The sequence below is a fragment of the Odontesthes bonariensis genome, chromosome 11 (genome assembly GCF_027942865.1).
Source record: "Odontesthes bonariensis isolate fOdoBon6 chromosome 11, fOdoBon6.hap1, whole genome shotgun sequence".
NCBI lineage: Eukaryota > Metazoa > Chordata > Actinopteri > Atheriniformes > Atherinopsidae > Odontesthes > Odontesthes bonariensis.
In genome coordinates, this window is record NC_134516.1 from 32,375,856 (window position 1) to 32,401,777 (window position 25,922).

At 42.2% G+C, this 25,922-nt stretch overlaps 2 protein-coding genes and 7 non-coding genes across 9 annotated transcripts; 2 read left to right on the forward strand and 7 right to left on the reverse strand.

Annotated features, from left to right (window-relative positions):
* Positions 1-2,630: 2,630 nt before the first annotated feature.
* Positions 2,631-5,211, forward strand: LOC142391250 (uncharacterized). Its single transcript, XM_075477020.1, has 5 exons — positions 2,631-2,703; positions 3,115-3,946; positions 4,136-4,310; positions 4,567-4,717; positions 5,015-5,211. Exons 1-5 carry the CDS (start codon positions 2,631-2,633, stop codon positions 5,209-5,211), a joined length of 1,428 nt encoding a protein of 475 aa, XP_075333135.1.
* A 5,854-nt stretch (positions 5,212-11,065) lies between these two features.
* On the reverse strand, positions 11,066-11,147 carry trnas-gcu (transfer RNA serine (anticodon GCU)). Its single transcript has one exon. It is a non-coding gene; the product is annotated as a tRNA-Ser (tRNA).
* A 1,015-nt stretch (positions 11,148-12,162) lies between these two features.
* On the reverse strand, positions 12,163-12,244 carry trnas-gcu (transfer RNA serine (anticodon GCU)). The gene has a single exon. It is a non-coding gene; the product is annotated as a tRNA-Ser (tRNA).
* A 239-nt stretch (positions 12,245-12,483) lies between these two features.
* trnas-gcu (transfer RNA serine (anticodon GCU)) lies at positions 12,484-12,565 on the reverse strand. The gene has a single exon. It is a non-coding gene; the product is annotated as a tRNA-Ser (tRNA).
* A 1,000-nt stretch (positions 12,566-13,565) lies between these two features.
* On the reverse strand, positions 13,566-13,647 carry trnas-gcu (transfer RNA serine (anticodon GCU)). The gene has a single exon. It is a non-coding gene; the product is annotated as a tRNA-Ser (tRNA).
* A 232-nt stretch (positions 13,648-13,879) lies between these two features.
* On the reverse strand, positions 13,880-13,961 carry trnas-gcu (transfer RNA serine (anticodon GCU)). The gene has a single exon. It is a non-coding gene; the product is annotated as a tRNA-Ser (tRNA).
* A 996-nt stretch (positions 13,962-14,957) lies between these two features.
* On the reverse strand, positions 14,958-15,039 carry trnas-gcu (transfer RNA serine (anticodon GCU)). The gene has a single exon. It is a non-coding gene; the product is annotated as a tRNA-Ser (tRNA).
* Positions 15,040-15,271: 232 nt separating this feature from the next.
* On the reverse strand, positions 15,272-15,353 carry trnas-gcu (transfer RNA serine (anticodon GCU)). The gene has a single exon. It is a non-coding gene; the product is annotated as a tRNA-Ser (tRNA).
* Positions 15,354-16,194: 841 nt separating this feature from the next.
* LOC142391251 (zinc finger BED domain-containing protein 4-like) lies at positions 16,195-18,412 on the forward strand. The gene is made up of 4 exons (XM_075477021.1): positions 16,195-16,893; positions 17,209-17,428; positions 17,538-17,691; positions 17,923-18,412. Exons 1-4 carry the CDS (start codon positions 16,195-16,197, stop codon positions 18,410-18,412), a joined length of 1,563 nt encoding a protein of 520 aa, XP_075333136.1.
* The last annotated feature ends 7,510 nt before the right edge of the window (positions 18,413-25,922 follow it).

Genomic DNA, 25,922 nt, shown 5'->3' on the forward strand with positions numbered 1-25,922 from the left:
AGCAGCGTTGGCGATGTAAATCACAGACCGGACGAGTTATGTATTTTCCCCTACTGTGATGGTCAATAAAATGTGATAAACTCCAGATTAAATTAAATCTAAGATTGAGCGATGTTTTACTTTTTCTCCAGTAAGATCAGGAAGAAGTGGTCCGATATGAAATTGGCCAAAAAAGAAGGTCGCAGCTCTCCGACGCAGCATGTCACAAACGGAGGGATCCAGGTTTGGATTTGAGTGCCTTGGAGGAGAGGGTGGCTGGCGTGATCGGAGCTACGTCCTCACAAGGCGTGCCAGCTAAACTTGACACTGATGCGCCCATGCTAGAGCTCGAGAATGGTAAGAATGACTGCACACCCAAGACGTTTAAATAAAACAGTTGCTTTAATTTTCAACACAAATGAGGTTCCTAATCAAACTAATATTTTTCATTCACAGATGAATCCGAAGTGGCATCCGGGCAACCTGACCCGCGCAATGAATACGCGGCCCGTCAACATCCGAAGCGTCTGCCTCTGCCTCTGCCCCCCGGTCTGCAGCGTCACACCGGCCAGCCGTGTTAACCACAGAGGTCCTAGAAAGACAAACAGAGATCGTGAAGTGGATGATGGCTTTAACACACACCATGCAATCTATCGACAGTACATTGAAAGACATAAATGAAACACTGAAGTCACAGAATAAATGCTGAAAGAAATCGTTGTTCTCCTTTCTTTTTTCCTTGAATAACAGAATGCTTACCGAAAGTCAGAATCGCTGAATAAGTTCCTCTCTCCTCCTGAGCGCTCTTGGCTGTGCAGGCTGGTGGTAGGGATCTCTGGGTACGGGGTCCTCTGGATGTACATCTGGAAATGGCACTCCATTTTTTTGGGCAATGTTATGGAGATCCCCGCATGCAATAATAATATTGCATACCTTTTCGGGCGGATAGGGTTCCCCCCGCAGCCGAGAGACAGATCCAGCTTAAGGAGCCCTATACAGCTCTCCACAGTGGCACGCGTGCGCGAATTCGCAGTGTTAAAGCGCCTCTCCTGTTCGGTGTGAGGGTGCGCGGTTGAATAATGAGCCATCACTCTTCCAATTACGGAGTTGTACTTGTTTAATTCATTTAATTTGCGTTTATGTTTATATTTATGTTGAAGTCAAATAAAACATGGGCCTTCTTTGAAGTGATAAGTCTGTAATTTTAACCTAGGGATTTGTTGCGACTCCTGAGCACGCACTTGTGACGCTGCTGTATTGTAGTCACCGCAAGTCAAAATGGAAAAGTGCGTACACGCCCTCAGACCTGTCGTGGCGATTTCATCTTTCCTGCGCTCACGATGGATTTGATAAATGCCAACCTTTGCGCAGAAAAGAACGTACACACGACCTACGCACGTTTTTCGTCTTACGCAAGTTTGATAAATGAGGGCCATTGTGTTACAGAAGCTCCAACAACTCTTCTGTGTGCAAATGAAAAAGAACAAGATGAAATTCTGATTATGAATTAAAAGAGAAGAGAACTTCTTCTCCTTTCAGTCCTCAGCATCATCATGTGCATAAAGTACCTGCAATACAGAGCAGAGCTGCAGAGAGTTTGATCAGAGCAGCTGGGATCATTATTGTGTTGGGAGAAGACTGAACTTGGAGACCGCAGTCACTGTCAGTGTGTGTGATGGCAGCTCTGACATCACAGCACAGATATGAAGACTTGCATATGGGAGTGTCACATGACTGTGAGACAGTCAGCTTGTACTTGAGCTCCCCCTACAGGAGAGCAGATAAATACAGATGGGAACAGGGTGCAGAGGTTTTTGTTCAGTGTTCACATGTGTTTGGATCACTGTTGACTCACAGCACAGAAATACCAGCCTTTATCTTCTGGCTGCAGATTCTTTACTGTGAATGTTCCTCTCTCAGCTTCAGTCTTGGTGGCTGAGAATTTGTCTTTGCTGAATCCTCCAAAGTCGTGATCTGTTTTACCTGTAGCTGTGAACACGATAAGTTTCATAGTTTCTCCAGGCAGCTGTCTGTACCAGTACATCTGGTGATAGCCTCCACCCTTTGTGTGGTTACAGTGTATTGTTGCATTTTCACCCTGCTGCTCCCACAGTATGGGAGTCTGGTAGACATCACTTCCATCAACATGACCTGTGAGTACAACAGAGAAAGTTACCACAAATGAGCATTTTACCAGTTAACGGTTTCAGCGGTGCAGACACCATCTAACTGCTGAAATGAATCTGCTAATAACATACTACTTTACCTTTGATCCAGTGAGCAAGCACCAATAAGCTGAGGAGCCGATGTCTGATAGAGGTCATGCTGTAAAACTCAGGCTCTCAGTTACAGTATCTCACTGTGTAGTCCCAGATATGAAGAGATGCAGGGAGGTGTGTCACTGCAAGGTGTGACCTTCTCTGATACAAGACCGCAACCCCGCGTCACTCAAACGGCCACGCCCCCTTGCCGGTGAAAACAAAGGGGTGTGTTCTATAGGCGCCAAAACGAAAACCAAAATGCCGAAGAGTTGCTGTGTTGTTTATTGTTCGTCGAACAACTTTAAAGAACCCAAACTCAGATTTTCTCTGCTGCCCTCAAGACAGCGGGACAGCAAACGGAGAGATTTATGGCTTCAGGCCATACGACGAATGGACCGAAATGGCAAGCCGTGGGACCCGGCGAGTCCATATGTTTACGTGTGTGGTAAACACTTCATCACAGGTGCGTTAAATCATGATGCTAAATTTAGCTAATGTCAGTCGTCAAAGTTATTATTTAATGTTAAAGAGTAAAAGTAGTGATGCTGAACTGAAATGACACTAGCTAACAACAGAGTAAGTTATTGATTAACGTTATTGAAAACCTTTTTTATGTAATCAAATACATTCATGTCACGATATAGTAAATGTAAATGGACTGTACTTGTATAGCGCCTTTAATACAACATTATGGAATGATTATTGATTGAATTAAGCTCCAAGTAATTATCACAAACTATTCTGTGTGTACAGTACATTATTGTTGTATTCTTAATACACAAATAACATGACATACATATTTGATGAGAGAATTTAACCAAAGCTGTCTTAAATTCTTTTCACCCATAACTGACAAGTATTTTTCTGGCCTCAGGATACCATGTGAATGACTGCCAGCATCCGGACTATGTCCCAACTATCTTTCCGCAGCGGCGGCAGGCGGAGGGCACGGTAAAGTTAAGGCGTTACAATAATGCCAGGAAGCGAGAGGTTGGTGCTCATCATCAGGTTCTGCCACCCAAATGTGCACAAACAAGGCTGCCTACTGCACCCCCTGAGGTTTCTTCTTGTGACGATCAACTGGCAGAGCCCACTGAAGGCTTTTCACCTGCTCCTCCTGAAGCCTCTTCCATTGAGCCCCCCGGGGATTGCTCACCAGGTGACAGGCCTCTGTCCCGCAGCGAACAGGTTGCCGTTGCCATAGAGGTTGCCAATCTCAGAAGAGAGAGAGACCAGGCAAGGACGGAAAGAGATGAGGCAAGAAGCAAGCTGCAGAACTGGACAAAAGAGCGCTTGTCTGCACATGCTGTTCGGGGTAACGACCGTCTATGCTGTGCTTTGACTGGGCTCAGTTGGACGGTGTTCGATTGTCTCCACCGTTACCTTGCTCAGTTCAGTAAGTCACCCAAGGTTTCTGGGTTCTCAACAGAGGACCAGCTTTTCCTTTGTTTGCTGAAGCTACGGCAAAACCCATCCAATGCTTTGCTGAGCCACGTACTGGACCGACCAGAACCCACCATCCGCTACATGTTCCGACGTTGGCTGAATATTCTGTATGCCAAAATCACCTTCCTCATCCACTGGCCTGACAGGGAGTGCATCAGAGAAACAATACCCCCAGTGATGATGGTCAACTTTCCCCGTCTCACAGCAATTATTGATTGCTTTGAAATTCGAATTGAATATCCAAAGGGCCTCAAAGCTAGGTAAAGGTCACAAAAATGTGGAAGTTATGACTACTTAGCCAGGCAGCTTTTAATACAGTTTCTGCACAGATCTTGAATATAAACTGAACATTAACTATTTTAATCATATTGAACACCTGACTAAATATCCAAAACAATTCTAGTTCCATTTTAAACCCTGTTTTATTGTGTTTTTGTTTACCCCCACAGAGCTAAATCATACTCCAGCTATAAGAAGTGGACTACAGTGAAATACCTTATTGCATGTAGTCCTGCAGGCAGCATCACCTTTTTGTCTCAGGCCTGGGGGGGCAGAGCATCAGATGTAAAGATAACAAGGGAATGTGGCTTCATTTCACCCTGCTATCACCATCGTGGGGACCAGGTAATTCAATCCTCTACACCTTGCATTTATGCTAGTACATATATAATCTAAGATGATATAAGTTAAGGTACTCCTTCATGAGTTCCACAATGGGGAAATTTCAGATCTATATGTAAACAATCTATAATGTAACAGCTTTTGTATCGTATTGTTTTGTATTTTTGTAGTCATTATGGACAAGTACTGTAAATGTGTTTCACCACAAACATTAAAATGTATTACAATGTATGTACATCTAATGTATTACTTGTTTCAGATTTTGGCTGATCGGGGCTTTACCCTGAAGGATGACTTTTCTGTGCTCGGTGTCAGTCTCATAACCCCAGCCTTCACTCGTGGCAAGAAACAGCTCACAGGCAAAGACAATGAAGAATCCAGAATCAAGTCAAAAGTTCGGATTCATGTTGGCAAGTACATTTATTTTCCACAGATTAGCAAACTATTCCATACATCAATCTGATTGCACTTAATATTGGATTTCAATTTCATTGAAACTCATAAATTAATATCCAACAATGCAGCTCAAAGAATAACAATGAATAGGTATTGAGAAGCTGTTCCAGTTAACAACCAATAACACACTGGAATTGAAATTCCTATCATAGATCTCAGTACTTGAATATAAGTAACACAAGACATGTAAAATAACAGTATTAACTTTCATGCTAAAAAACACTCTAAAACCTCTTTGTGTTATTTTACAGAACGGGTGATAGGTGTGCTGAAACGGAGATTCCGCATACTGGATGGGCCACTCCCTCGCTGCTTTGTCAAGATCCTTTGGGATGAGGTGAAGGAAAGGGATGTGGTTACCATTGATAAGATAGTACATGTCTGTGCTGCCTTAGTCAACATGTCAGGTAGCGTTGTGTTCAATAAAAACAGAGAGGGGGATGTGTAGGTCAAGTCAGTCTTGTCTTGACTCAAGTCAATCTTGAGTCAAGTCTTTACTCTCATGTGAAGGTCAGTCAAGTCTTGCTCTCTTCGGTGTTTACGTGACTTTCCCTTTCCCAAATCTACCTTACTGTACTGCGCTTCACCCTGAACTGACAGTGGAGGTGTCCTGTAAATGTAGATAAACTGTGTTACAAATCTTCTTGCCATAAACCTAATTTCTATTTATATTTTACATTTTCATTCTTACACAATATTGAATCTAATTTGATGTTTAAGAAAGTATAGGACCCTGAATACATGAATTTTCTATATAACTGTAAAGTAGTGTTTAGAACATTGTTCATCTGTAATGGAGTGTTTTCTATATTTTGTGTTTTACCTGAAACTCCTGTTCTGAAGCGGTGTCTGTGGACTCCTGATATCACAAATAAATTATTTGTTATTAATTGGAATTGTGTTTCTCTATATTACAGTGGTATATATTTATTACATACTACATGACTATTATTAATGAGGCATTGGATGCACCTTCGCAAACTGAAAAAAGCTAGACATGAGGCACTGTCCCTTTCCTTTTTTCAAGTTTGTGAGTGCTACCCTCTATCCTTAGATGCGATTTAAAAAAAAAATGACAATACTGCATTCTCTGAGCAAAATGTAGGCATACCTGATGCTCCAGCTCTGATGGGACTCCTGCCAGCTTGGGGTACACATGTCTGGCCCAGAAACGGCTGATGGTGTCAAGGGCCCGAGAGATGAAACCCTCATCTCTTTTCACTCGGAAAATCACTGTTTGCCTTGGGGTCCAGGTGATGAAATCAGCATATTCTGTTTTGCAGACATACATCTCCATCTGTACCTGAAGAAAAAGTTCAGCACAGCCTCCTTTCACTATCACTACACAATTTCTAAAACATAAATTACATTTCTTGTGAGGTGTTACTTAGCTACCTACAGTCTTACCTGGGTGTAGTATTTGTGGGTTGTCCTCAGTGATGATAATGTCTCAAGATGACCTGTCTTGTCTGCTGGCCAGTTAGCAGGTGAGACATGTTCAGACCACCTCCAGGGGCACTTTGCTTCAATGACACCATTCCCACAGCAGGCGCAAGAGATGTAGGCATCACAGCTTACACCAATGTACGGCTTGTCCTTACAAACTCGGAAGCCTGCCTGTTTAATCTTGAGTCTCTGGTGAGGTTTATATATTTCATTTGATACTGTGATGGAAGTGTGTGATATACCTGTGGTTGTTAGGCCTAGGACAAATTTGTAGGTGTCAATAGCATCCTTTTCATGATTCCTGCCCCAAATGATCGGATCTGCATTCAGTTTGTCTTTTGGGGATCCTTTCTTCATTATTTCTCTCAGCAGGGCTTTGGAGGGATTCTCAAGAGAGGTGTGGAGCACCTTGTGTGCAGATGAACCTGTCACTCTCCCCACTCTTTCCTCATGCCACCTTGCACATGCTGCCTGCTCTCTCGTTTTTTCCTCTATTGCCAACACTTGGTCATCAGAGAATTCTGACAGATTTTGAAACCATGACTTTGGCTTAAAGGGCTCTGCAAAATTTTTAAGAGTACTTAGACCAATTGGCATTTTCTCAGTGGCAGACAACATTTCTAGGAACTGCTGTTGCTGGTCATGGTTTGCCTTCGGAATGGCCCTCTCCTTTCTCCTCACTGCTTGCTTGCATTTAGTCTTCTCTGTGTAGAACTGAATTTCCTTCACTGAGGCAGCCTCAACCTTTTTAGTGCATGCCTTATTCCAGGTACAGGCAATGCTTGTTGGTGCCACACTGGTGTAGCCAAGGCGAACAAATTTCTCCACCTTAAAAAGTAGAGCTGCTACATGAGAGCAACTTTCTCCCAGTCTAGATTAAAATAGAAGGGAATACAGTTTTTTGTCATCAATTAGGAAGATAATTTCTTCTCTTGTGATAGAATTATGTGTGTGTCAGTGTAATGATACTATTAATGTATTAATGCAATCGGTTTACCCTGCCATGCAATTGCAGTGTGCACATGCAATTTCCCCAGTCATCTTTACTGCAACCCAAGGGTGGTACGGCTTGTCAGTCACCCTCCATGATGGCTTGACCTTTGTTTTCAAAATTATTGTCTGAACACAGGGTCTGTGGTGTAGCACCTCATCCACCCAGCCATCATCATTAAATTTCTGAGCATCCAGGGACCTCCAATTCTTCATCAGGGTTGCTGTGTAAATCCCTAAAGAAGGGTGGATCAGTAGTGTTAAATTTGCTTTCTTCAGTAATGTGTTCAGTGGACATAAATTATGCATTTATCTTTCTTTTCTTTTTTGTTATTGTAAATTTTCATTTAAAAATAGTTGTCATAAGCCTACATTAGCCTACCTGGTGATTCAATGAGGTAGGAGTATATGTCTGGGTATGTCACCTCTGGCCATTGGGTGGGGTCGTTTACCCACTTCTCCTCCGGTAAGCTGTATGGACATACATCCCCTAGATCGTTAATTTTTTCTATATAACGTCGCCGATCATCGCTCGACAACGTCGTAATATAGCTAACGTTAGCCATTGCAGGAGGTTTTCAGGCTGGTTATCGTTAGATAGCGAGATGAAGACAGACTATGGCGGGATTTGTATTTACCGCCAGTCAAAGCCGGCACTTTGTTTTCACCGGAATGGGGGCGTGGCCTAATTTGCTACTGTCATCTATTGGTGATGCTGCATGTTGAAAACAACGACGCCACCTCATCCGGGTGTGGGCGTGGCCAGGTGGCGAAGGCTATGTTTTTGCTTTGCTGCTTTGACAGCCTTAACATCATTGTACGGTCTTGAAACTTGCCACACATGTCCACGCAAAGAAGCCCGTATTTATGTGATGGGTCTCATGTGTGGGCGAAGCTGCGTCCCTTAGACATTTAAAAAACCCTGCTGATGAAGTGATGATGTATTTATATGAATGGGATTCTCACTCCTTCTCTACACTTGACAGACAGCTGCACAGTGCATGTCTGACGGTGCCCAGTGCCGACCCTGATGGGAGCTTGTGTGGGGCCCATCATTGCTGCTTGCACCTTTTATTATAATTGTTTTGTGTTTAATCACAGGATTTCCAATGGCTGCGAGGAGGAGGAGGAAACCGCCATTACAAGATGAAATAGAACCTGCTGTCAAGGCACAGGACAAGACAGCAGAACTGGACGTAAAATACATCCATTCCTTTAAAGGTACTCTATTTGTGTGTTTATATTATACATTCAGGGTCCAAAATGAAAACCAGCCACCTGCAATAGGCAGGTAGATGACCTCGCTGGTATAAAATGTAAAACATTCTCTTTGTTTTGTGTTGCGGTATGAATCCAGCACACTTTAAATGTGGTGCATTTTCCCCCCTCCAATCTGTAGTCAGTGTTTCTGACCGGCAGCCTTGCATGACCTTATCAGACTGAATACTAGCTGATGTTTGCTGAGTTGTCAGCTCCAAGACAAGAAATTGACAGTGTTTGTATTGTTAAGAATCTAAACACGAAAGAAATATGATGAAAAGCAGATTGCTGGACATAGCAGACAGTGATAAAAGGTATGATACAGAGAGCAGCAGAAAGACGATGCATGAATGAACAATTAAGCTTGTAGAGCCCATTTAATAGCATTTTTTCCCATATCTTTAGAGAGATGCATGTTAAATAAAAATGTTATCTATTTAGTAGCCCTTTATTAAAGATAGCTCTCGTTCTTTCATGTTCATGTGGTCATTGATTTGTTTAGAATAAATAGCTTCACCATGAGAAGTTTTTAAGGTATGATAAAATAACATGTAATCTGTCTAACCAGGTCGAGGGGTGTTTGCAAAAGCTCCTTTCAGTAAAGGTGACTTTGTGGTGGAGTACAGAGGACAACTAATAACCTCTGAAGAATCAGTAAGGAGGAGGAGGACCTGTCACAAATCATGTGCTGTTTGATTTCCACTGGAAAGAAAAGAAGTGGTGCTAAGGTTTTGGTTGATTGTGAGATTTCTGCACAATTGAGTTTTTTCATAACAAAAACAAATGTGATATTTTTTTTTCAAGTTAGTGATCTGCAGCTATTAGTAAAATGGAGTTGTGGAAAAAAAACATGAGGTAATGTAATTAGTAATTAAATATTTCTGAGTATAATCATTCATTTAGTATCTTTCTCAAGTATTGATGCATCTCAAGAAGATGACAGCCTTGGACGACTTGTCAATGATGACCACAGACAGCCCAATTGCAAAATGAAGATCTTATCAGAGGGCAAAACATACCTGTGTTTATTTGCCTTTTGGGACATTCTACCGGAAGAAGAAATAACATATGACTATGGTGACAGCGATTGGCCATGGAGGAAACAGGTTTGTTATGAATGATAGTCAGTGTGAAGTCAACAAAGTGTAATGATTGCAAATAATGGCTTATTGTCAGATCTTTACAGTCACTGCAGTGCTACAGCAGGCTACATACGTGTCACATCATTCATAGCCAAGCTGTATCTATGCAAAAATATTTGTTTAATTGATGAATGTGTTCCTGTTGAAGAGCTTTGCATTAATAGTATGTTATTATTTCAGTTATGTGCTGACAAGTCCTCTGAAACCGAAGTCTCCAAAACAGCAGAGCAGACTGCTGAGAGACATTCACCTGCCATCATGGAGGTAAGAATCAGTTGTATTTCAATATTGTGTTTTTTCTTTTTTAGTCAAATATGTGTAAAGTTTACTATTGTGCATACTGTTTGTTTTGATTTAGTTTAGATCAGTCCCGCTCTGATGTCAAATATGTTTCCAAGCACAGTTGGGTTTTACTGATCAAGTGGGGACCGTCCAGTCATGTACTATGGCTGCTGTGTTACACACTTGTCAGGTGTCTTTTAGGTGCTCTTCTGGTAAGAGGCCTTAATGATCATCTTATAAAGACAAACCAACTAATGTGCAAATTCAAATTTGTTGAAGAAGTCCAAGAAGGCAGTACACTGATTGGTGGAGATGTCAGGAGGGAGGGTTTTAGGCGGTTGGAGCAAGCGGCTGACAGTTGAGAAGAGGACTCTGTTGTTTCCTGTACCAGTGTTGATGAGGTTGGAGTAGTATGAAGATTTGGCAGTGGTGAGGGCATCCTTGTAGTGATGGAGGTGGTCTGAGTACATTTGGCTGTGTACAGTGAGTCCAGTCTTTTTGTAAAGTCGCTCCAATCGACGGCCAGTGGCTTTGAGCTGGCGAAGCTCAGGGGTGAACCAGGGAGCAGTGTGGATAAATGAGAGCGTTTTTTCAGGGGGGCCAGGGTGGTGAGAGAAAAGGAGAGGCAGTTGTTATAGTGAGTCACCAGGTCAGCCGGGGAGGATTCTGGGTGAGGGCTGGGGTAGGAGCTGATCAGGGTGGAGAGATCTGTGGTGTCGATGTGTTTGATGTTTCTGAAGAAGATGGTCCGTTGTTCTTTGGCTTTGTGTAGTTGGGTGTGAATGTCAAAAAGTACAGCTTTGTGGTCGGAAATGGGGAAATCAGTGACATTAAGGTTAGTGGGGGTGATGTCAGTACAGCAGATTAAGTCCAGTATATGACCTTTGTTATGGGTTGGGAGGTTGACATGTTGTGTGATACCAAGACAGTCCAGGAGTGATGTGAAGTCTTTAGCAAAGATACTAGATGGGTTGTCAATGTGGATATTGAAATCACCGAGGAGGATAACAGTGGGGGACATTGCACATACAGATGTTAATAGTGATGAGAATTCAGTGAGGAAGACAGCAGAGGGTTTTGGTGGTCTGTAGATAGTCACAATGATAGTGGGTTTGAGGCCTGTGAGTTTTATAGCTAAACATTCAAAAGAGGAGTTATGGGGGATTGTGTTATGGGGAAAGCCGACGAGAATGGGATTCGAACCCATGCGTGCAAAGCACAATGGATTAGCAGTCCATCGCCTTAACCGCTCGGCCACCTCGTCCTCTCTCTTGTAAGTTTGACCATAAAAATTTCCGTCTTACACTACAGCTGGTATAATTTCAATCTCAAATTGAAGCCTCATTAGATACAATGGCCTTGCGTGTAGAGGATATGAATTCATCCTCCTTTCACAAAAATAGAATCATTATTATCTAAATGTGGTTTCATGTAGGGATGTTTGAGGTTGTTTGATTTATAATTGGGCGAAACAAAAGCAATTGCATATAGGATTAGTCAAATTTAAGGTTGGGGTTATTACAATCTCTTCAGTATATACCCAAATGTGGAAGGCAAACTATGTCAAATTATAAATGGCTTGCTTTCCAGGCAAAATGTGGCGGGATTGATGTCCACACTCCTCAGAAATCTTTTAGGTGCTCTTCTGGTGAGAGGCCTTAATGATCATCTTATAAAGACAAACCAACTAATGTGCAAATTATAATTTGTTGAAAAACGGAAAGAAAAAAGAATCTGCAAAACCATGAAACACTACGGATTTTCCATGTCTCACTGATCGAACGCAAGACTCTACTTGATACATTCAACCACTCTGAAAAACACTGAGAAAAACCAACAAGCTTCAGTTGTGAGATCTATTCCTTTTGATGTATCAAGGAATTGATCGTTTGGTCAGAAATGGTTCGTTAATTTGGAAAAGCTAAGAATACATCAATCAAAGGGGAATTAGCTCAAATGGTAGAGCGCTCGCTTTGCATGTGAAAGGTAGCGGGATCGACGCCCGCATTCTCCAGTTGTCTTTCCTTTGTTCTTGTGCTCTGTGGAGGAAATGATTAACAGCTGGATGTGGCAAAGGTGGGTGTAAACTGAAAGAAAGACAGCTCTTTCACATTAGCCTGAAGTCACACTCAAAACTCTTCATGATAGATTCAATCGCCCAAATGAACCTAGTGCAAGCAAATAAAAATATTGCGACAAAAGCATTGTTTGAAAAGCCTGCTTTTAATAAGTGGAATCAGAAATATTAACAAACCAGCACACAAGTTGACATGCAAAGCCAACGAGAATGGGATTCGAACCCATGCGTGCAAAGCACAATGGATTAGCAGTCCATCGCCTCAACCGCTCGGCCACCTTGTCCTGTCTTTTGTAAGTTTGACCATAAAAATTTCCGTCTTAAACTACAGCTGAAAGACAGACAGCTCTTTCACATTAGCCTGAAGTCACACTCAAAATTCTTCATGATAGATTCAATTGCCCAAATGAACTTCGTGTAGGCAAATAAAAATATTGCGACAAAAGCATTGTTTGAAAAGCCTGCTTGTAAGAAGTGGAATGAGAAATATTAACACACCAGCACACAAGTTGACATGCAAAGCCGACGAGAATGGGATTCGAACCCATGCGTGCAAAGCACAATGGATTAGCAGTCCATCGCCTTAACCGCTCGGCCACCTCGTCCTCTCGCTTGTAAGTTTGACCATAAAAATTTCCCTCTTAAACTACAGCTGCTATAATTTCAATCTCAAATTGAAGCCTCATTAGATACAATGGCCTTGCGTGCAGAGGATATGAATTTATCCTCCTTTCACAAAAATAGAATCATTATTATCTAAATGTGGTTTCACGTAGGGATGTTTGAGGTTGTTTGATTTATAATTGGGCGAAACAAAAGCAATTGCACTTTGGATAAGTCAAATTTAAGGTTATTACAATCTCTTCAGTATATACCCAAATATGGAAGACAAACTATGTCAAATTATAAAGGGCTTGCTTTCCAGGAGAAATGTGGCGGGATTGATGTCCACACTCCTCAGAAATCTTTTAGGTGCTCTTCTGGTGAGAGGCCTTAATGATCATCTTATAAAGACAAACCAACTAATGTGCTAATTCAAATTTGTTTAAAAAGGGAAAGAAAACAGAATCTACAAAACCATGAAACACTACGGATTTTCCATGTCTCACTGATCGAACGCAAGACTCTACTTGATACATTCAACCACTCTGAAAAACACTGAGAAAAACCAACAAGCTTCAGTTGTGAGATCTATTCCTTTTGATGTATCAAGGAATTGATCGTTTGGTCAGAAATGGTTCGTTAATTTGGAAGCGCTAAGAATACATCAATCAAAGGGGAATTAGCTCAAATGGTAGAGTGCTCGCTTAGCGTGAGAGGTAGCGGGATCGACACCCGCATTCTCCACTCGTCTTTCCTTTGTTCTTGTGCTCTGTGGAGGAAATGATTAACAGCTAGATGTGGCAAAGGTGGATGCAAACTGAAAGAAAGACAGCTCTTTCACATTAGCCTGAAGTCACACTCAAAATTCTTCATGATAGATTCAATCGCCCAAATGAACTTCGTGTAGGCAAATAAAAATATTGCGACAAAAGCATTGTTTGAAAAGCCTGCTTGTAAGAAGTGGAATATTAACAAACCAGCCCACAACTTCACATGCAAAGCTGACGAGAATGGGATTCGAACCCATGCGTGCAAAGCACAATGGATCAGCAGTTCATCGCCTCAACCGCTCGGCCACCTCGTCCTCTCTCTTGTAAGTTTGACCATAAAAATTTCCGTCTTAAACTACAGCTGAAAGAAAGACAGCTCTTTCACATAAGCCTGAAGTCACACTCAAAATTCTTCATGATAGATTCAATCGCCCAAATGAACTTCGTGTAGGCAAATAAAAATATTGCGACAAAAGCATTGTTTGAAAAGCCTGCTTGTAAGAAGTGGAATATTAACAAACCAGCACACAAGTTGACATGCAAAGCCGACGAGAATGGGATTCAAACCCATGCGTGCAAAGCACAATGGATTAGCAGTCCATCGCCTTAACAGCTCGGCCACCTCGTCCTCTCTCTTGTAAGTTTGACCATAAAAATTTCCGTCTTAAACTACAGCTGGTATAATTTCTATCTCAAATTGGAGCCTCATTAGATACAATGGCCTTGCGTGCAGAGGATATGAATTCATCCTCCTTTCACAAAAATAGAATCACTATTATCTAAATGTGGTTTCATGTAGGGATGTTTGAGGTTGTTTGATTTATAATTGGGCGAAACAAAAGCAATTGCACTTAAGTCAAATTTAAGGTTGGGGTTATTACAATCTCTTCAGTATATACCCAAATATGGTAGACAAACTATGTCAAATTATAAAGGGCTTGCTTTCCAGGCAAAATGTGGCGGGATTGATGTCCACACTCCTCAGAAATCTTTTAGGTGCTCTTCTGGTGAGAGGCCTTAATGATCATCTTATAAAGACAAACCAACTAATGTGTTAATTCAAATTTGTTGAAAAACGGAAAGAAAAAAGAATCTGCAAAACCATGAAACACTACGGATTTTCCATGTCTCACTGATCGAACGCAAGACTCTACTTGATACATTCAACCACTCTGAAAATCACTGAGAAAAACCAACAAACTTCTGTTGAGAGATCTATTCCTTTTGATGTATCAAGGAATTGATCGTTTGGTCAGAAATGGTTAGTTAATTTGGAAGCTCTTAGAATACATCAACCGAAGGGGAATTAGCTTAAATGGTAGAGCGCTTGCTTAGCATGTGAGAGGTAGCGGGATCGACACCTGCATTCTCCAGTCGTCTTTCATTTGTTCTTGTCCTCTGTGGAGGAAATGATTAACAGCTGGATGTGGCAAAGGTGGGTGTAAACTGAAAGAAAGACAGCTCTTTCACATTAGCCTGAAGTCACACTCAAAATTCTTCATGATAGATTCAATCGCCCAAATGAACCTAGTGTAAGCAAATAAAAATATTGCGACAAAAGCATTGTTTTAATAAGTGGAATCAGAAATATTAACACACCAGCACACAAGTTGACATGCAAAGCCAACGAGAATGGGATTCAAACCCATGCGTGCAAAGCACAATGGATTAGCAGTCCATCGCCTTAACCGCTCAGCCACCTTGTCCTGTCTGTTGTAAATTATACCATAAAAATTTCCGTCTTAAACTACAGCTGAAAGAAAGACAGCTCTTTCACATAAGCCTGAAGTCACATTCAAAATTCTTCATGATAGATTCAATCGCCCAAATGAACTTCGTGTAGGCAAATAAAAATATTGCGACAAAAGCATTGTTTGAAAAGCCTGCTGGTAAGAAGTGGAATATTAACAAACCAGCACACAAGTTGACATGCAAAGCCAACGAGAATGGGATTCGAACCCATGCGTGCAAAGCACAATGGATTAGCAGTCCATCGCCTTAACCGCTCGGCCACCTCGTCCTCTCTCTTGTAAGTTTGACCATAAAAATTTCCGTCTTACGGTGCGTTCACACCAGACGCGGTCGCGTGACGCGATTACATACAAAGTCAATGCAAAGACACGAATAGACGCGAATAGAAAAATGAAATCACCGCCTTCTCCAGGAGTTCCGTCTGGATGACGGCCGCTTCCAGAGGTATTTCACGCTCACCAGGACCCAGTTTGATGACCTGCTCGGGAGGATCGGTGCCGTGATCTCTCGGCAGGACACCAACTACAGGCGCTCCGCAGCTGAAATGGAGCTACGGTGCCGTGATTAGAGATGTCCCGATCCGATCACGTGATCGGAAATCGGCCCCGATCACGTGGTGTCAGACTCGATCGGAATCGGGTGTTACCTACCCGATCAGGACTCGAATAAATATCTAAATACATTCTCATAATTTATTTTAATTAACATATATTTTATCTATAGCAATGCGGTGGCACAGAGTGTAAAACCTCTTGACTTCACATAGAAACATCCGCATGTGCGACATGACATCATCCACGCTAACGGAAGTACATGCAACTCATTGCGGAAAGCACAGAGAAGATAGCAAGCCAGAGAAGAAAGCTACCGGTATGTCTGCTATTTGGAACTTCTTCAAAGTTGACGAAAAAAACATAGCAGTAGCGAACTGCTCGGTGTGCAACCTTGGTATTTCGAGGGGTGGGAAGGAAAAATCGGCATTCAACACAACTAATCTGATAAGACACTTAAGGAACAAGCACCCCTCACAATATGGTGAGTTTTCGCGGTCAAAAGAACCGAAGGCCAGTCAGCTTACTCTGCAACAGAGTTTGGGCAGAAGAGAAAAGATGGCGTTTGAGAGCGTGGCAGCTCAGGGGATAACGGCAAAAATTGCCGAGATGATTGCTTGGAGTGACCTGCCGTTCTCCTTTGCGGAGAGTCCCGGGTTCATGATGTTAATGGAGCACCTCCAGCCACGGTATGAAGTGCCCTCGCGCCACTATTTCACCGAGAAGGCGCTGCCAGCCCTTTTTAAAAAGACAGCTGACAAAATACGTGGGCTGCTGGTCAGTGTACCCTATGTTTCTTTCACCACGGATATCTGGAGTTCATCTGTGGCACCAATGTCTCTCCTAAGCCTCACAGCGCAGTGGATCGACTCAAGCTTTGCTTTACGCCGTGCGACCCTGCATGTGCAGGAATTTCGCGGATCCCACACCGCAGAGCGCATCCAGACAGCAATGGAGAATATGCTTAACAACTGGGCCATCGACAACACACGAGTCCATGTAATTGTACGAGACAACGCGGCCAATATGAAGAAGGCGATGAAGGATATGATGGTGCCGAGCGTGGGCTGTGTCGCCCATTCCCTCCAACTTTGTGTGCATGAGGGCCTGTTGTCTCAGCGCAGCGTGACTGACACCCTGGCCAACGCAAGGAAGATAGTGGGTCATTTCAAACATTCCCCTTTGGCCTACTCTCGACTGGAGGACATTCAGATGGAGCTTAATGTGGATGTTAGGCGTCTACAGCAAGATGTACAGGTAAGAATCCTCCTCCTATTTGCTATTATTATTTCTCATACTCAGTAAGCCACTAGGTTCTAATTCATTACGTGCTCTGCATTAGTAGTTTGACTTCGAGTTCAAACTTAATATTTTATATTCAAATATCGCGAGTGTCACGTCTTGTTTCCCCGCTGTCTTTCCTGAGCTCCTACGTGACGAGAAACTGTATTAAGCCGGGCTAGTTAAATTGTTAACCGAGAGCTCATAGCCGTTTCTCAGAGTGAAGTGTGTGGCACTTGCTAGTATCTGAATATACACAACACTAAATGAATCATGTTCTCTTGTGTGCAGACCAGATGGAACAGCAGCCTGTACATGCTGCAGAGCCTCCTGCAGCAACAGCGTGCTCTCAGTGTCTATGCAGCTGAGCGCAGTCTGCCAGCTACGCTGACCGCTACCCATTGGGAGCTCATGACCAAGACTGCCGAGGTGCTCTCCCCCTTTGAAGAGCTCACCAGGGATGTGAGCCGGGAGTCTGCAACTGCGGCCGATGTGATCCCTGCCATAACAGGTAATTGGAATATTATTTGTTATTTTTTTTAATACAGTAGGCCCTAACAGGTATTTGATGATGTTTGAAACAAGCTGTAATAGCATGCATTTATTCCTTCATTCATTAGTCCTCAGCCGTGTTCTCTCTCGGGAGGAAGCTGACCATGGTGTGAAAACTATGAAGAGGACTCTGCTGGAGGCAGTGGAGAAGCGCTTTTCCGATGTGGAAACTCAGCCTCTCTATTACATTGCCACTCTCCTAGATTCTAGATATAAAGATGGGTAAGAATATACATATTATAATGCATCTTTTCCAAGGGCCTGCTGGCCATTACTCGCACAGACTGAAGGCCACCAGTGATACAGTATTTCATGTAACTACTCCATTGCTATGGCCTTTGGCTGCTAGTTACCACAAGCACACACCTACGCGCACCTACTTTCCTAACTGAAGAGATGTGTTGTCTTTTGTCTTATAATTGAATTAACAACTACAATAATGTGTTTTTCTAGCTTCTTCACAAAGCCAGTCAACCTGTCGCTGGCGAAGGACCATCTCATCCAGGAGGTGGCAAAGGCAGAGGAGAGGAGGGGTGCCAGTGCCATGCCAGAGGATGCTGCAGCAGAGCCACTGCGCAAGGTGAAGCACAGTGAGGCACACAGCACCGTGGACATCACATTTCTGGAAATCTTACAAGAGAGGCAGTCGCAGGGACGGTCCGTGAGTACCACTTCTGCGGAAACCCAAGTGCACAACTACTTGTCAGAGCAAACAATTCCTAAGAATAGTGAGCCACTTCACTACTGGAGAGATCGTGCTGCACAGTACCCCTCTGTGGCTGCTGTTGCAGCTCGCTATCTCAGTGCCCCCTGCAGCTCTGTGGACAGTGAGAGACTTTTCAGTGCAGTTGCAAATGTTCTTGATGAAAAGAGAAACCGGCTCAAACCTGAGAACGTAGAGATGTTGGTGTTTATAAAGAAAAACATTAATATCCTCCAGTGAACCAAAACTGCACTTTAAGCAAGTCTGTGGCACATGTTTTGTATTTGTTTATATGTTTGCTGAGTTTTTTTTTTTAAAGATGAGATGCTGTTTTATTTTTTAAATCATTACAATTTATTATTGTTACTTTTTAGATAAATTTATGATGAAATTAACAATTAATTGAAGGGGGGGAGGTATCAATTCAAGCACTAGTAGGAGTTTATCATCAACAACAAAAATAGGAAAACATGTAAAAGTATAGAAAATTAATAACAAGAAAGAATATTCTGTTTGTTAATTCCTCAAATTTGTTTATATGCTTAGTATTTTTCAGATGACATGTTTAATTGTTGATTCCTTAAAGATGAGCTAAATAAATATGAGGAACATCTTGAATCTGTTTCATTGCTCTTTTTTAATATATATTTTTTAAAGTATTATAAAAGAATCGGATCGGGACTCGGTATCGGCAGATACACAAAATCAAATGACTCGGACTCGGACTCGGACTCGGACTCGGACTCGAGGGCAAAAAATCCTGATCGGGACATCTCTAGCTGGGATCATTATTGTGTTGGGAGAAGACTGAACTTGGAGACCACAGTCACTGTCAGTGTGTGTGATGGCAGCTCTGACATCACAGCACAGATATGAAGGCTTGCATATGGGAGTGTCACATGACTGTGAGACAGTCAGCTTGTACTTGAGCTCCCCCTACAGGAGAGCAGATAAATACAGATGGGAACAGGGTGCAGAGGTTTCTGTTCAGTGCTCACATGTGTTTGGATCACTGTGTTGACTCACAGCACAGAAATACCAGCCTTTATCTTCTGGCTGCAGATTCTTTACTGTGAATGTTCCTCTCTCAGCTTCAGTCTTGGTGGCTGAGAATTTGTCTTTGCTGAATTCTCCAAAGTCGTGATCTGTTTTACCTGTAGCTGTGAACACGATAAGTTTCATAGTTTCTCCAGGCAGCTGTCTGTACCAGTACACCTGGTGATAGCCTCCACCCTTTGTGTGGTTACAGTGTATTGTTGCATTTTCACCCTGCTGCTCCCACAGTATGGGAGTCTGGTAGACATCACTTCCATCAACATGACCTGTGAGCACAACAGAGAAAGTTACCACAAATGAGCATTTTACCAGTTAACGGTTTCACCGGTGCAGACACCATCTAACTGCTGAAATGAATCTGCTAATAACATACTACTTTACCTTTGATCCAGTGAGCAAGCACCAATAAGCTGAGGAGCCGATGTCTGATAGAGGTCATGCTGTAAAACTCAGGCTCTCAGTTACAGTATCTCACTGTGTAGTCCCAGATATGAAGAGATGCAGGGAGGTGTGTCACTGCAAGGTGTGACCTTCTCTGATCCTGTGAACCAACAGGAGGCCACGTTTGTTATGTGGGAGGAGCTTAACTGAAGTGAACACAGCTGTGAAACCAGGAAGATTACACTGTGTGAAGTATGAATCAGCTGATGGAGTTCCACCATGTGATCCGTTCTGATATTGACGTGCACACTTGTAACACTTTGAAATATCCCAGAGCAGTTTTTTTCATTTTATAAAATTCAAAACCACTGAAGTTGATAAGTCGTGTACAGTTTTTGTAGAGTTCAGAGGGGATTTGTGTCATTGTGCATCTGGTGCAGCACAGTAGTAAACTGCACTGTGCTTTTGTTGGGCTGCTTTGTTTGTAAGAGAACTATTCTTCACTGTATCCCCGCTCAAATCTCCATAGATGTTGAAGTCCTCTTTATATGGATCTTCCATTGTTTTATATTTTAAATACAAATGTCCGAGTGTTTCCATGTGACTGATGGTACCAGAGCATTATCCAGTAGTCACTTTTATTGTGGCTGCAGAAAATCTGCACTGTATCACCAGGATTTGTGATGACATCAGAGACAGAAAGACAATAGAACATTTTAGATAATGATAGATGGTAAATGTCATGAATTTAGTGATTTCAGACAAATTATTGTAATGTACTTTAACTGGGCCGACAGTTGTCCATTACTGCAGTGATACATTTCTGTGGCTTATCTGTCATTAATGCCCACCCAAAAGAATTTTAAGACCCAAAGAGACAATTTACAGCATCGAGCAGTTGGTTGTACTCACATTATGTCATCATCACTGAAGGCCATCATCTTCATTCAACACTGAGAGATGCAATGGATGTCTGCAAGCTGTATATCAACAGTGTTGAAGTTAGTTAAAGGCTTTCACAAACTACTGAAACAGGTGTTACTCTGCACCGGTCTGGTAAGGGTCCGACTGCCACGGGTTCCGTATTCTGTACATTAAGGGGGGTTCTGTGTGATGTCACAGGGGGCATGGAATTAAGATGCAGAGCAAAAAGAAAACAATTATTAAAAACCGTGATGGCCATCCTTGGTTCTAAGATTTTAGCCTAGAAAGTCATTCACTGCTGGTGGGGGTTGAATGGCATCTTGCATATTTTTGATGATGCTGGTAATGTTCTCATATTCATCAGAATGGTTGTCTTCAGTTCCAGAGGTCCGCTTGACCGTCTTAAAATCTACCAGCATGTTAAATTGGGAGCCATGTGGGTCGAGTGACCCATTGACTAAAACTGAGTTGTTTGTGTATACCCGAGCTTGGATATTTAATTCCACACCAATACGTGCCATGGTGTAGTTTGTTGAAACACGTCTAGTTGGCGTTTATTGAGTTGATTCCTTGCGTCGTCCTCTCTGGCGTCTGTGCGTCCTTGCACCGTTCGTCCTCGTGTTGTTCCTCCTCGGCGTGTGTTCCTCCTTGTGCCGTTCGTCCATGTGTCATCTGCTCCTCCTCTGTCGTTCCGGTTGGCAGCTTGGCTCCTCCGTTGCCTCGGGGATCTTCCTTCCGTGGTTGGCGTGAACCCGCGTCGTTCTCTGTCATCATTTGGAATGCCGGTGCTTCCTTCTCAGGCCCTCCACCCCCACTCAGTCGTCAGGCTGGCAATCATGGCGTGAAGTGGAAGCTGGTGGTGATTTTACCTGCTGACACAGATAGACAGAATAAGTTTTGCAATATTGTAACATATTTCCTTGTGTGAGTGAAATGGAGTGGTCTGGCTACAAACTCTGTGTGTAAAAGAATTGCAAAAGGTCTATGTGTATGTTAAATGTTTTCCTTATTTTAATATGCATAAGGACAATAGGCTTTTGTCTCTGGCAGTCCTGTTTCCTCACAACACTACGCTAATTTGATTTTAGAGTGTCATTTTCTGGCAGGGTGTTATAAACAATGTTGTTTGAGGTTAATAGCAAGAAATGTATTAATTTGGGTTATTGCAGAATTGACAAAGTGAGCTGGGAATAATCTCTGTTAGCAGAGCCTCTTTTGTATTTTGCTGGGAATACTTCAATTCAGTTCGACCACATGTCGATCTATTACTAAGCAATTATTAAATCTATCTATGTGGTGGGTGAGTGGGTGTGATCGTTTTGTTTTACCTGTTATGCGTTGCACAAACCGTTCATGATTGACAAAACTTGAAGAAAATCTGAAAATCCTTTAGTGAAAAGAGTGTTGGGTTATAGCATTATTCCCCCCTTTTGACACATGGTTCAACCCATGTGTCACTTATGCCAAGTGAGGAAAGAAATGTTCAGGCAGGAAAGATTTATCGTCAGGTCCACATCACACAGCTTCCTTTTCTGTGTGGCACTGGAGCGTCTTTTCCTGTGGTGTGGCAAAGGGCTGTGATGCTGTAAGAAAGTTGGGAATGGTAACAGGAATTGATACAAATAAAGGATCAGTGTGTTGGAGTGTCGCTCTGTTTGCAGCCAGCGGCATCCTCGCCTGCATTTCCTAGAGAGAGACAGGATCTGAGTTGTTAGTGTGAGAATAGAATATCAGCATCAGAATAGACCTGCAAAGTGGGATGCAAATCTTTAGGTCATCAGCATATTGTAACAAAGTAGTGTCTGGAGAGAAAACAAAGGATTCAAGACTGTCTGAGCGCTTCATTGGCTTTCACAGTATTCTTGAAACAGACGTGTGGATTTATGGCCTCGTGTGCTGAAGTTGAAAGCAAACCAGAATTAGCTTCCTGTGTAAACCTGGAGCCTCAGAGTAGATGTCTGAAAAAGTTGACCATTGATACAAATATTGTATTAATTGGCTGCATTACCTGCTTGCAGACCCTGAAAAACATGCCACTATTTTCTTCATCTCTGATCTTCTTATCAGGAAATAAAGTGTGCATTTTGGAGAATCATCATCTGGGACAATGACTCCTGCTGTCTTAAGAGGCTCAAAGAATCGATGGCTTCTTGTTTGACTGACTTACAAAGTTTAAAGTCTGATTTTGGAGTGATGACAACATTTTCACAAACTTTGAAAAACATCATACTTACCGACAGTCCACAGTGACTTGGAGACCTCCTGTAAGGCTGTTTGAGTACAGTGTTTTCTTTGGACAAACAACAACATTATTTTGAAGTGCTTTTAGTTACCAGCTGGATTTTCCACACAGATGTCACTTTTCCTTTTTTTTTTTTTTTTTTTTTTTTTCTCTAGTAAACTCTCTTTGAATTTTGTTCTGTCTTATTATTTCCTGTTCTCTTTTCTTCAGTTTTTCTTCTAACTTTGATATGTCTTTTAAACTAAGGGACCCCCTATTGGGAACCCAAACATTTAGATATTTTAACCTTTTTCCCCCCACATTTCTTTTCTCATAACGTCAACAAGTGGCCCTCCCCGGAGGCCGCGCTCCCTCAACGGGGACCCTGCTTCCCACCCCAACTAGGAAGCGTCGTACGACTGATTATTCTCCAAGTAGAACTTTCCTCTGCTTCGTTTTTCTTAAAGTTTACAAGCAGCAAAAAACTACAAACAAACACATTCACCATTACACATTCACTCTTCTGCTTCGTTTTTCTTAAGTTCACAAGCAGCAAAAAACTACGTTAGACAAACATTTACAACATTTAACGTACAAACACATTCACTCCGGCTTCGTCTTCTTAAGTTTACAAGCAGCAAAAAACTACATTAGACAAACGTTTTACGAACATTTAACATCCTCTGCTTCGTCTTTCTTAAGTTTACAAGCAGCAAAAAACTTTGCCACCTGCTAAGATCATGAGAAATGGAAATGCTAAAACCCAAATTTGAAATAATAATTTAGAAGTCAATATTTCAGTACTCACCAGATGGTTTTTCGCTGATCTATGTTCGTTGGACTTCAGCGGCAACGATTCAGGACAAATACACGGTTAAGCCCTCCCGTCTTAAAAACTAAACAGACGTTCAGAGGCTGAATTATATAATTCAGGACGGCCAATCGCTTCCCGTGTTTTGCCCCGGACGATTGCGCGTGAATCCTGCCGACAACGCCAAATTGTTATGGAATTATTGTCTTAATTCCCTATTAAGTTTTTGCTTACCTTCCTATTACATCTGATGAGAAGTGAAATAGAGACTTTCAATGTTTGTGCCGGCCGGCCACGTGTTTATTTCTTCTGCAAAAGAGGCCAAACCTCACCAGTCAGCGTTCGTGGTGAGAAGAGACCCAGAACAAAGGAAATCAGAAGCATTTATACAGAAAGAGGAGGGTTTGGACTTTCAGGTGACACCTGAAAGAACACACCGTGTGTATTCTCCAACTGTCTCCTTGCCACACCCCCAGGGGGAAAGTCTCGCACTTTGGGGAGATGCAGAATCCGGAGACAATGGTCATTTGAATGATTATTGTCAATGTGTTAATCAACAGACACATGGTCTGCAGACATTGGATTTTACAACAAGGTGTCATTTCAAAGACAAATGGTTAGCAGACATCGAATTTACCATAACAGTGCCGACACAGACGGTAAAACGACTGTGTTGCTCCGCCATCTTCTCATTTATTTTTTACACATGGTTAACAACAAAAAACTTCACTTCCTGCTTTCTCTACGTAAACTGCATTCAACTTCAACGGAAACACAGATGGCTCTAAATTCAAAGCATACGTGAACTTATTCCTCCAACAACATCAGCACAAATCAGTGCAACTAACTAAACAATAATAAATGGCGCTTACATTCCGGCACCGCTGGACTGATAGTAAGGCATACCGGGCATTTGCCTGCTGGTCTGATGACTTACTGGCCTGCGCTTTTTTTTTTTTTTTTACGAAATATAATATAATAAAGATTTAAAACATAATGCAATATGTGGATAACGGTATATAAACCCTCCTATTGGTGTATAAACTGGTAGATCGGCCCTTTAGTCATGATTGATTGAAGCCTGGGCCAATGAGGTGAGGGGCAGGGCAGGCCAATTAGGCCTACCCCTCCATCTCGTCCTCGGTTGGTAGGTTGGTAGTGCCAGGCAGAGCGATAGCGGGCAATATGGATGTTAGTGGGAAGAAAAGGAAGGGTGGCGCTGAAAGAGCCAGGGATCAAAAGAAAGCAGCCCTTCAGGCAGATGCTGCGAAATGCCTGAAAATATTGGATATGTTTACTGTAGTTTAGCCTACAGTATTACATTTATTATAATTATATTAACTAAAATGAATTAATTAATCTTTTAATATAATTCCTTAACTTAAATTTAAGTAACAAGGCTGAAATAAATGACACATGTCTAAAAAGTAATGTGACCTACGGTCAATAGATCATAATTTTGATAAGCCTATAATAACAGTATTTTGGGAGAACTTTTCATAATGCTTCTCATAGTGTTAAAAATGTTTGTGTCTCCTGGTGCACATTGATCATTTAAGGCAGTGATTCCCAACAAGGGGTTAGGGGTACGTATACCACCAGAGGTACGCAAGCACACTGCAGGGGGTATGTGGAAAAATTAACAAATGTGTGCAGCATAGTCACACAGAGCATGAGTGAAGGGGTACTCATGGTATGACAAAAAGGCTTAAGGGGTACGCACGTCAAAAGCAGTTGGGAAACAGTGGTTTAAGGGACAAAAAAAAAAACACGCTGTCACAGCGCACTTAATTTTTTCCCCTTCAATACCTGGTGGTGGCCTGGTCTTGGTTAAAAATGCCCGGCCTGAAAAATTTCCCCAGTCCAGCCCTGCATTCCGGCCCCTAATTGTTACTGCTGGGACATAACAATTACATTTCTACACATTAAAGCGTCATTTATCTGAAACACTGAATATGTAATGAACTTACTTTTGTTCCCTTCGTTTACATGAACCATCATAAATTTCTTCACATAAACAGTACTTCAGATATACATCTATCCAACATTATCTTAATTCAACAATCACCCAAGTTTAGTGTGTAGCATAAATCACATGCTCTAAACACAAGTGTATCACACACAGAATAAGAACTTATTCATCCATTTCAAGCAATAAACACAACTTATCTATTGGTCTTTCCAAAAGACTAGTTTTAGTTTTCACAAAGACACGTCTCACAAGACCTTTTGCATCAGAAACAACCTTTTCAACTTTTCCCATCAACCATCAACTTCTTGGTGCGCTGTCGTCCACTATGAGAACGACATCTCCTTCCTTTAGATTTTTCCTGATTTCAGGCCACTTCTGCCTCTCC

What these genes read in the sequence shown, in the direction of transcription:
- LOC142391251 (XM_075477021.1), top strand. Translation starts at nt 16,195, where the DNA reads ATGGCGTTTGAGAGCGTGGCAGCTCAGGGGATAACGGCAAAAATTGCC. An exon ending in GTCTACAGCAAGATGTACAG is followed by an intron (nt 16,894 to 17,208) that starts GTAAGAATCCTC and finishes TCTTGTGTGCAG; the next exon opens with ACCAGATGGAACAGCAGCCT. An exon ending in TGTGATCCCTGCCATAACAG is followed by an intron (nt 17,429 to 17,537) that starts GTAATTGGAATA and finishes TTCATTCATTAG; the next exon opens with TCCTCAGCCGTGTTCTCTCT.
- LOC142391250 (XM_075477020.1), top strand. Translation starts at nt 2,631, where the DNA reads ATGGACCGAAATGGCAAGCCGTGGGACCCGGCGAGTCCATATGTTTAC. An exon ending in TGGTAAACACTTCATCACAG is followed by an intron (nt 2,704 to 3,114) that starts GTGCGTTAAATC and finishes TTCTGGCCTCAG; the next exon opens with GATACCATGTGAATGACTGC. An exon ending in CCAAAGGGCCTCAAAGCTAG is followed by an intron (nt 3,947 to 4,135) that starts GTAAAGGTCACA and finishes TTACCCCCACAG; the next exon opens with AGCTAAATCATACTCCAGCT.